Source organism: Corvus brachyrhynchos, unplaced genomic scaffold (genome assembly GCF_000691975.1).
Source record: "Corvus brachyrhynchos isolate BGI_N302 unplaced genomic scaffold, ASM69197v1 scaffold14, whole genome shotgun sequence".
Taxonomy (NCBI): domain Eukaryota; kingdom Metazoa; phylum Chordata; class Aves; order Passeriformes; family Corvidae; genus Corvus; species Corvus brachyrhynchos.
The window spans coordinates 1,691,704-1,702,200 of NW_008239110.1; the positions used below are offsets into that span (position 1 = coordinate 1,691,704).

The 10,497-nt window shown below is 37.4% G+C and overlaps 1 protein-coding gene across 1 annotated transcript in view; it reads right to left on the reverse strand.

The window, feature by feature from the left end:
- MMS22L (MMS22 like, DNA repair protein) overlaps positions 1-10,497 on the reverse strand; it is a 90,911-nt gene that overhangs the window by 15,268 nt on the left and 65,146 nt on the right. Inside the window, 7 exon segments of the mRNA XM_008637910.2 lie at positions 7-74; positions 3,105-3,264; positions 3,424-3,566; positions 4,329-4,471; positions 7,107-7,257; positions 9,697-9,761; positions 9,763-9,843. Coding sequence (XP_008636132.1) covers positions 7-74; positions 3,105-3,264; positions 3,424-3,566; positions 4,329-4,471; positions 7,107-7,257; positions 9,697-9,761; positions 9,763-9,843 — 811 coding nt within the window.

The window sequence follows — 10,497 nt, forward strand, 5'->3', positions numbered from 1 at the left end:
ATCCACAATGCGAAACAAGAGTTGCTGTGCCTTGGAAGTAGCCAGTATCGGTGCACAGAATTTTACCAGACATCCTGTTGAAAAAAATTTAAAAAATCCCAAAGTAATTTACAGTTAGGAAAAAAATTAAGAAAGCCTAAAGAGGCAATTATGTTAAATTACATAATGTGAGAGTAGTAAGAGCAACTGAATTGTCTCACTTCCATGTACTCATTCCATGGCATCCTTTTAAAAAATCCCAGTCAAAACAACTCAAAAGTCCACTTACAGTTCACCAAAATGAAATACTAAATTAATTCAACACATTACAATTAGAAGTTTTTAGGCAAGCGAAGCTGATTTAGGAAAAGTACAGCAATGCTGAAGAAAGGATGAATCTCTTAGATCCCTGCAGAAAACTTAACTAAACGTGATCCATAACCCTATTGCAATCAGCACACACGCACTTGAACATTGACCTTGCTGTGTGCATTCATCCCTTTTACAGAGAAATGCTGCCTTTGCCTTCCCTTCACATTTGTTTAACACCACTGTGGCAACACCACATCAGCAACTACTCACACAGCAATTCAATGTTAGCAAAGCATTAAATATCCTTCAAATTGCATTTAATTTCAACAGATTAAGAAGAACAAAGGGCAGCCAACTCCATTAACCAGCACAGTCTTGCCAGGTCTTTGTGGGGCTCCCAGTTCACAAACTGAGAGCCTCAGAGAACATCTTTCTTGTTTTCAGCACAATAGTGTATCACTTGCACAGCTTTGAGCCAGTTTTAATATTGTTCTTTTGACTTGCAAAAAAAAAAAACCAAAAAAGGAAAAAGGTGTTGATGTGTAAATACCCCAACTTTGAGAAACATCTTTATTGCAGATGAGGTGTAATTTTTCATGAAAAACTAACTCCATACTCAGAAGTGTTAATACTCAAAATACACATTAAATAAAACAAGATTCTTATGTAGTAGTTTCCACAGACATTTTAAACTTTGTATTTTAATTAGAGGCAAGAAAAAGTTTGCTGGGTTGAAAATACAGGAATATCCCAAGGAGACATGTTTAAGACTTTGAAAATAATGGAAAATCAAAAGTAGGCTGTTACAAGATATTATTAATCTATAAAAGTCATTCATTATCATCTCTAAAAACAACGCAAAACAACATTAATCTTGTGGAGTGAAAGAAAACACAATGATCAATCATAGAGAAAGAGAACGATCACCTAACAATACTCCTAATAATGTTGTCTAAGCTTCCTGCTTTGAAAGAAACATGGTCATTCCAGCTAAAAGTACTCCTTCTATTATCACTGCTGTGATGTATGGGACAGTACAAGACACAATCTGACTACAGACTGGAGGTGTTTAGATTTGTTAAGTTTCATGCTTTGTCCTTGTAATTTAACAAGCCCACAGAATGTGAAGCAGTGATTGAAATACACTTGATTTTTTTTTCTTTTAAACCTCCTTTATGTTTTCTTAAATAAAAAGAAGGGACATTTTCTTGCACACAACACCATGATTGAAGATTAATCGTTTCCTACTGCAAAGAACAAAAAGGACAACACCAATCTAAAAAGGAAAATACCAATCTAAAATTACTTTCCAAGGCTTCAACCCTCTTCTGGATACCTAAAAACGATTAATTTGATCTTGTGTATCAAAGTATGCTGATCTCACAATATAAAAATAAAGTATCTTACAAAACTCTAATTCCAGTACATTTAATGCACCTTTTGCATCTTGGTCATGCTTTCCCTGTGCTCCTTAGAATCACGACGTAAACTGTGTATGGATGCAAATCATTACCTCTCTTTTAAGATGCATAAGGTTTACCCTATTTTTAAAGGTAAGTGGGTCAGACTGGCACATTCGTTGATAATTAAAGCACTCTTCTTTTTCCACCCTATCAGTGGTTCCACACTTAATGAATAAATGCTAGATTTGCATTTTAGTAAAGCACAGAGTGTATGTCAGAGAAGCAGTTCGCAAAAGAAGCAAAATACATTCCTGAGCCAACTTGGCCACTGCCATAACTCCACTACACACCATGTAGCCTGTCATAATACTGCTTATCACAGAATGCCCTGAGTTAAGAGGGACCCCCAAGGATCACCAAGTCCAACTCTCAGCCCTGCACAGGACACCCCTAGGAGTCACACCATGTGCCTGAGATCATTGTGCAAACACTTCTTGGACTCTGTCAGGCTGGTCCTGTGACCACTTCCCTGGGGAGCCTGTTCCAGTGCCCAACCCCACTCTGGGTGAAAAACCTTTTCCTAAACTCCCTAAAACCAGAGTTTTAAACTCTACCTTACCCCTCCACATTGGCCCTAACCAAATCTGCCTACAGTTTGCTGAATGCTATGACTCCTTGGCTGCACTTCCATTTCTAACTTAACTACAGTGATTGAAGCAATCATTCAAATAAGTGATTACTACAGTGTTTTCTCTGGTGAGCCAGGCTATGCCCCATAGCTTGGATACCTAACACCAAAGCTGCAGGTTGTCTCAATCCACAGGGTTCGAAACCTGGAATTCTTTCAGAAGGGTATACACCTAACCTTTATGTTCTATAGGAAAAACTCAGAGCTCATCACTTCTGTTTAAAATGAGCGAGCACAGGAAGGAGACAACAAAAGACCTCATATGAAAAGATCTCATGACCCTCTATGGGAAGACCAGATCCACTGTGGGCATAAATTGCTGTAACTTTAGGAACTGCTATGAGTTACAATAATCCCCTCTACAGCTAAATAGCCAGAAGCCAACTCTTGTCACAGTTTCTGAGTTTGTTTAGGTAAAACAGGTGGTTTTCAGTAATGAAAGATGTGAAAACACCTTACTTTTGAAAATACTGATTTGCAGGGGTAATAAAAAACCCCACAAACAAAAATCACAAAGAGGTTATACATCAGGATCTAGAGAAAATCTGGGGAAAAAAAAATATCTAACTGCGGTATCTTGGTGGCTTTCTTTTTTCAAACATTAAATAGTATAGAGGAAATACATATATGGATAGTATAGAGGAGAAAAAAAGTATTAAAAGTTTATTTTACTGATTCCTTAAAACTATTTCCTAAAAGAAAAGAGGTTGTAAAATAATTACCTATGATCCAATATGTAAGCTGCAGACCTTCTGGGGGTCCTTTTGCCTTCAGATAGGGTTTTACGTACTTTAATACATCACCTAAATACTCCAGAGTCTTTGCTACCATGGCAGATTTCTCAGGGAGTGTCTGAAGATCACTGTAAGTTCTACCAACAGCCTGAGAAAACAAAAACATTGAAATAAATATAAATCAGCTTACTAGGTCTCTCATGAGACTTTTGTGAGTCATTTCTTTTTCAGCACTCTAAATCTGATACATAGTCTCTTTTCACTAAAATTATCCTATGAAACTAACACAGGGACAGATGTACAGTACCTTAATGAACTGGACAAGAGCATTTTCTGGGTCTTGCTTGAAAACTGACTGTCCAACATTAGCCTTTAAAAGAATGTTTTCTACTTCTGAGAGTTTAAAAATCAGTCTTGTCATTTCAGTCAGCTGCTCCATGTAGGCTTTTCCTGATTATTACAAGAGAGCACATCAGTAAATACAGCATACAGCTTTTAGATTTAATTTAGTCCCAAAATGATAAAGTAAAACCCCATTTTAAAATACCTAAAACACAAGTATTCGGCAACCAACTGCATCTCTCCAGACAAAGAATGTAAGTCCAAACCAATTATTTTTCTGATACAAGTTGTAAGAGAATGAAGAGTTTAACGTATGGATAAACAAGCTGATGGCTTTCTTTTTTATTTTTTGAAATCTGGAAAACATGTATGAGAAATAATGACTAGAAGACGTGTTCTATAGATAATTAGAACTGCAGTGGTTTTAGAAGAAGGGATGAAGTATTGCTCTAATAAAGCAAAATATCCAGTATAAAAAAGGGGAGAATTAATTGCAGCTAGATTCCCCCCCCCTTTTTTTTTTTCTTTTAGGCCATTCACAGCATGATTTCTGAGTATTTACTTCAGATTTTCACTTTTTTTAGAGCAGTTTCTCCATGGGGGAAAAATAACTTGTCTCCTTGGGAGCAAGTTTTTATTCTTTGCTTCCAAGGAAACAAGCTCTTTTATCTTTGTTTGTGATAAATTTGTCATATGCAGAGCAGGCAAACTATCAATAAATAGCACAAGCAGTGTAAAGAAACACATTTTGTAATTAGGTAAAAGTAAAGGAATACAAACAAAAATACATTTTGTAATTAGCTGAAAATGTTTGCCAGCTTTGCAATATAGCCCCGTTACTGCAAACATGAGGGAAATGTGAGCACTTACCAACTGTTCTCTCAGCATCTGTCTTGGCCAAGGCGCCACTTGGTTGATCGAGGAACATTTGCAAAACGCAGCGAAACCACGAACGTACTGTCAAAGCTTCGTAGGATGTATAGCCCATGCTAGAAAAAGCTTCACACAGTGAACTGTGTAGGTAGAAGAGGAAGAAAAAAGGTAGAGAGATCTAATAAAAGTAGGCAGAAAGGTGACAGTGTCTCTCATTTGGCTGGAGATTCACATAAACACGTGTAAGTACGTTTTGGCTACATAAAACAGAGGGAGGAAAATTCACATAATGGGAAATGCCTTACTCTAACAATGGATGATTTGACTGCATTACCTAAACTGACAATGTACAATGCTGGAAATAGTTTATCTGAATCAGCCTGGTACTTCATATTGACACTGCTTAAGCTGCTCCAGCCTTTCATACAAAGCCAGCCCAGGTGCCCCATGCTACTCTGAAGTCTGCTTAGTTCTAACTACATTAAAGATGGAGAAGAGAAGGTCTGCTTTAGCAAATAAAGATATGCCATGTTTGAAACAGATCCAAAAGGGAAACATAAAAGGTCATCTTGGAGATGAGAAAGGAAACTGCTGTACTTGGCAGTACACTTACAGACATACTCATTTGGGTAGGTATACACACACAAGTATATACATTCCCACACGAATTTGCTATATATGCTTTCAAACACTTGCTACCATTCTACCAGTCAGGTGTCAGACCAGAGTCACACAATGCACAGTCCCTGTACTCTGCTGCTCTGTATTCCCGAAGTTTTACTTGCCTCACTACCATGAGTAGATGCTGCAGTCATTTTCCCAAGCATATCAACCTTGCATCATTAATTCTGGAGAAACTCCTTGCTAAATACAGCAGGTGTGTTCTGCACTCTGTTCCCAATTACTATCAAAAGAGCCGCATGTGTGCTTCAGGCCAGGGAAGTTTTTTGAAAATAGTTATGTGTTTTATTTGAGATACTTCCTCCCTGGTCAGTCCTGGATACTTCAACTTTAATGAAAAATGCTTGTACTCTTTCTTGATATATGTACATGTAAATCTACTTATTTTCTACTGATTTTTTACTCATGCTTGCAACAGAATGTCAACAAAGGTCCAGATGGAAACCAAACTGGATTCTACTTCTCACTAAATAACATTAATGAAGTTGAGGGTTTTTTCTGCTTCATTTACTTAAAACCAGTGACACCTGTATATTTTGTCTGAACATCCCTGCTGAAGTACTACTGACAAAATAAGTAAGGAAGCAAATAAAAAAAATTTAACACTGAATTCCAGGACCAAAAGAGAACAAATAGGTTGCCTATGGACTTAATGCTCCTTGCAGTAACATATAAACAAGTTCAGTCTCATGTAATCTTGATGTACACAGCTAGTCTACTTGGTCCCAAAGGCTCACAAAACCACTTTCTGTTGTAGTCTCACTCCTGTTTCTCTTGCTGGCTGGTAGGTGGACCACTTAGGCATCTTCTTAGAACTGGAAAGGAATATGCTCCTAATCCTCAGAAAGGAAAGTAGAATAACTACCTGCTAGAAGCATGGCAAGTGGTCCTTTTTAAAACAGTGAGCTTATTCACATGCTCAGAGTTAGTTTAGACAGGTTATACCACTATCATGTACTACACAACATGGATCTGGAGAGGATATTTTAGGCTCTACTGCAGAAGAAATTCCACAGCTCGTGTGTATGTTGCCAGAGCTTGCAGGGTATAACAGTATTGGAAACAATTTTTTTAACTGAGAATGTTTGATGTGAATATTGTCAGAGCACAGTAACCATGAAGTCTTAAGATCCTAGCACTTAGATACTTTGATAACTTTTGCTCTACAACTGCCTAAGATAAATAAGTACATGAATCATGCTCCAAAAATAGTGTTTTCAAGACAACAGTGTTTCTAATATGATACCTCTGTATTCTACCAAAAATATCTTACCTTAGGTACTCACTGTCCTTTCACAAGGAATCTGAGCGAGGAAAACCATGCATCTATGTATATACATTGTTAACAATATGTCAGGTGCTTAATGAATACTGGTAACAAATACTTAAGTAACTGTTTTCAATCACCTACCTGAGCATTTACTGAGAGAATTGGTAATTAACTTAAAGCACCTAAACAATACTCTTATTTCATTCAGCACATGCCAGGTATCTGCAAGCTTGAATGAAACTCATCCTATAAAAATCATAAAAGAGAAATATAGCAGAGGACTCAACACTCCTTTCCCAAGTTCCAAACTGACACACAAGGAACTAAATTCAACCTCTTCTAACACCTCCCTGCAAGAAGGCCATAGCCTCATCTTTGTCAATCACACTTAAATAATCTGTACCATATCCTGATTTACAGTTACTGTCCTTAGTACACTATGTACCCTAAAAATGTGCAACATTTTTCACTTTCAAATACAGTCCGACACAGAAATATTCCCTCTTTTTCTCTCATTTCTCACCTCCCCTGCTTCCAAAACCTGATTCAGAAGCGGGCAAGGCAGGCAAAAAACAGCATACCACAGAAACAACCACCACCCATCCATCTTAGGTTCACAGAGGCTTACTTAGTGAAAATAAAATTTCTCAGGTATAAAAATTTGACTGGATTGTCCTGGGCAATCTGCACAAGCTGACCCTCTTTGAGAAGATCTAAAGAATCTGGACCATTTTAATGAAACATTACAGTCTGAAGCAAGATTTTCCTCAAGTCTAATGAAGGATGAAAAGGTACTGGAAGAACAAGCAGTTGCAATTTTTCACCTGTTTTGAATTAGATGACTTAGATATCTTGACACCAGCTGAGGCCACACCATGTCATCCCATCCAAACAGCCTCATCATTGACAGAACAGGCTGTGGCTGGAGATCTGATAGGGCTTTGCTGGGTATATCCAAAGCTAAGAGAGTAAAACCTGTTTTTAGAGAGAGAAGAACATGGCACCATGTTAATAATTTCTCAGTATAATCCCGGTTCCACTAAAAAGTAATGAAAATTTATTACAATTAATAATGTGCAGTCTGGAAGTACCAGAAATCTCAATTAACAGGGAAACTGTTCTAACAGAGTGTTTGTACCCACATTAAAAATGTAGCCTCTATCCCAAGCAGTTTGTAAGTCATCAAGACACACAGGCAGCAAAGGAGGAAAAATGGATCCTAACGAATGCAATTTTAAATAGATTCACAAAACCACAGTTTATAAATCCTGAAGGCATAGTTTTACCCCCTCTGCAATACAAAACATGTCTTAAAACCTGCCTTTTTGTCTTCTTGACTTCACTTTCTTACTTCCATCCACTCTATCTTGCCCTGTACACTTAAGCATTACTGTGCTTTACTGGGTTGAGTTTTATTTATTTGTTTTGTTGTTTCTACACACTTCTCACAGTGAAAAACTGTATCTGGAAAGAATTCACTCAGTAAAAGCTGGTACCTTTCTATTTTTAGAAGACTTTCCTGTATCAAAAGTTACCATATAAATAAAGCACTACAGAAGAATTTACTCTTGAAAAGGATCACCAAACAACAGCTGCAGATCTAGAAACAGGGGCAGTACTTTGTGCAGAATTTTGTTAATGAAGCATAATCTGTTTCTGTTAGGTCTACTGTTGAATCTGTAGTATCCAACACTACTAGAATAAAAAAATATAATGCATTCTTAATATTGCAAATGACAAGTGCATTAAAACTCAGAAATTAAATGTAATTTTAAATGCTGGGCAGTTATTAGGTTATAGGAAATGAGAAGCACCAAATGAGTCAGGAAAACTGCCCTCATTAGACGGCAATGAAAAAGGGGCTCATTAGTTCCCAAACTCTCCAATTCAAGTTAAACATAATATTAAAATAAATATAAACCTGCGTGCATTGATCAGCTGACTTTGAATTAGACAGGAAAGGCTAATTTTCAGAAACAACAATGAAATTGTTTTCATTAACAGTACAGGGACAGACTATCTTAAGCCATGAGTGACTTCCCACTTCCTTACGTGCCTCAGAATAAACAAGAAGGTCATACAGAGTCCCCACTCTGCCTTAGCTGAGGAAACAATTTGTGCCAGCCTTCTTCCAGATTGTCACCTCGTTTCTGCAGCATCAGCCATAACAGAAGTTGGGGAGAAATGGGAGATAGAACAGTGCTGTGAGGCCCAGGCTGTTTGCCTGGCAGGGGGAGCAGGAGAGCTGTGACAGCTGCTCTCTCTCTCCTCTGGGCTGCAACCTTAAGGCGAGAAGCTCAAGCAGCGTGGGAAAGGTTTGCCTATCTCTGTAGTGCTACCTAACACATCTCTATAAAGCAGGTCACAACTGCACTCCCCTCCTTCTCAGAGGAGTTTATAATAGCTTGCTGCTCTTGCTACTTCACAGTGCTAATATAAAATAAAAAAGCTATGTCACTGTAGGAAATGAATGAAAGTTTTGACATTAACAACTTCCTCCTTTGATTTGTATTGCTGTTTCTCACACGTTTCAGCGGTGTGAGACCACTACTGTTGCACACTGCCCCTTTCATTAATGCTGCCTCCTAACTACCACAGAGCTGCTTCAAACGAAGGATCTTTTAGCTTTTCTACTACCAACTCAGTACTCCTGAGCTTGTAACTGTATCTAATTCATATCATGATGGGAAAAAATATTTTATGTTTCACTCCTCTGAATTTTAGTTGACGGGATACAAGATTTCATTGTAACTACACAATACAGTGTTAGCTACTGATGTTAAAGATCAAACTGGGGTGTCTTTCTATGCACTGCAAAGCTGACTCATTGCATGTGGAGCTCACACACATATGGAATGTTGTACTTCAAGATTAAAAGCCTTCAGTGTAAAGCAAGACAAATAATTAGAATGGATTATGAAATAGTTTTATGACCATGAATATAAGGGTTTAGCAATAGGCAACACTCAAGTAAGCAACCTCTTAAAAATTGCCTTCAAATGAAAAATATTTTTAAAAATTTAGTTTGAATCTCAGCCATTATGAACAGTTCAACACCAATAAACTTCTACAAAACCAAGTAAATTCTGGATATAGCGATAAACAGTATTCTTATTTATATTGTATAAAACTTGTATGTTGATTATAATCTGTGACTAGTAGTGAAAAAGAAGTCAGGCTTGTATAGCTTCAAACCCCTTTGGCGTTCTCAATGTGTTTGTATTCTATTAAAGAATTCAACACTACAATATTTCTTTGTGTCAAAACATTTAGCACAGATTCCACTTTTTGCATTTATACATATGTAAATCACTCAATGGAAGGAGAAATATCCCAAAATACAAACTCCTTGAAAGTTTGTGATGCAGAGAATAGCACCAAATCCAGCAGGTTGCAGGGAGGGTCAGTGCTAACCTGCAGCTGCATCAGCAAGCTGAGGGGAAGGCGGTGTCTGTGACATTCTCTGGCTCTTCAAGTAAATCTTTAGCCACTAATGGAATCTGTGCGTCTGGGGCTGTGTTTCCCAGCTGAAGTCCCTGGCTTACACGTTCGTGCACGCTCCTAGGGAGAAACAAAAACAATGTTTACGTTCAATAAATGAAAAATTCACATCTTTTTAAAATGCATTTACTACTACTTTAAACCACAGAGCCTGAGAACTGAAGGATCATTTTGAGCAATTAAAACCTTTATGCAAAGACATTATGCATACCAGTTATTTGATGGATGAATGATGGCATATTAAGCACCATAAAGTTAATGTTAATTACTAATGTCAACCATTAATTATATGCTTTTTAATATGTCAGATCAAAATGAGAAATTGGCAGCTTTAAAATGAATATCTGCATTTTGCAACTGCTAGCATGACAAGCAAGTCTGCTTCCAATCCAAAGCCAGGTGCTTCTTTAAAATTGTTGTCACTAGGATTTTTAGGATAGAGTTGTGTACAGCAAATAATGGCAAATGATTTTGATCAATTGTAAAGCTTCCTTCTGAAATCCACTTCTCACTTGTAAAATCTCACTAGGTAGGAGTTTAGATAAAAGATTCATTTTATCCTGATGCACTGCAGACAATTAGGTTTGACAGCAATGCCCACAGCTTTGTTAGTACAGTAAAGACAAAAGTTACCACTATACATAACTCCCATCTCTTCCTCAGACAATGTGGCATGAATTCAATAATGCACTCAATTTTCTTTGATTCTTCTAG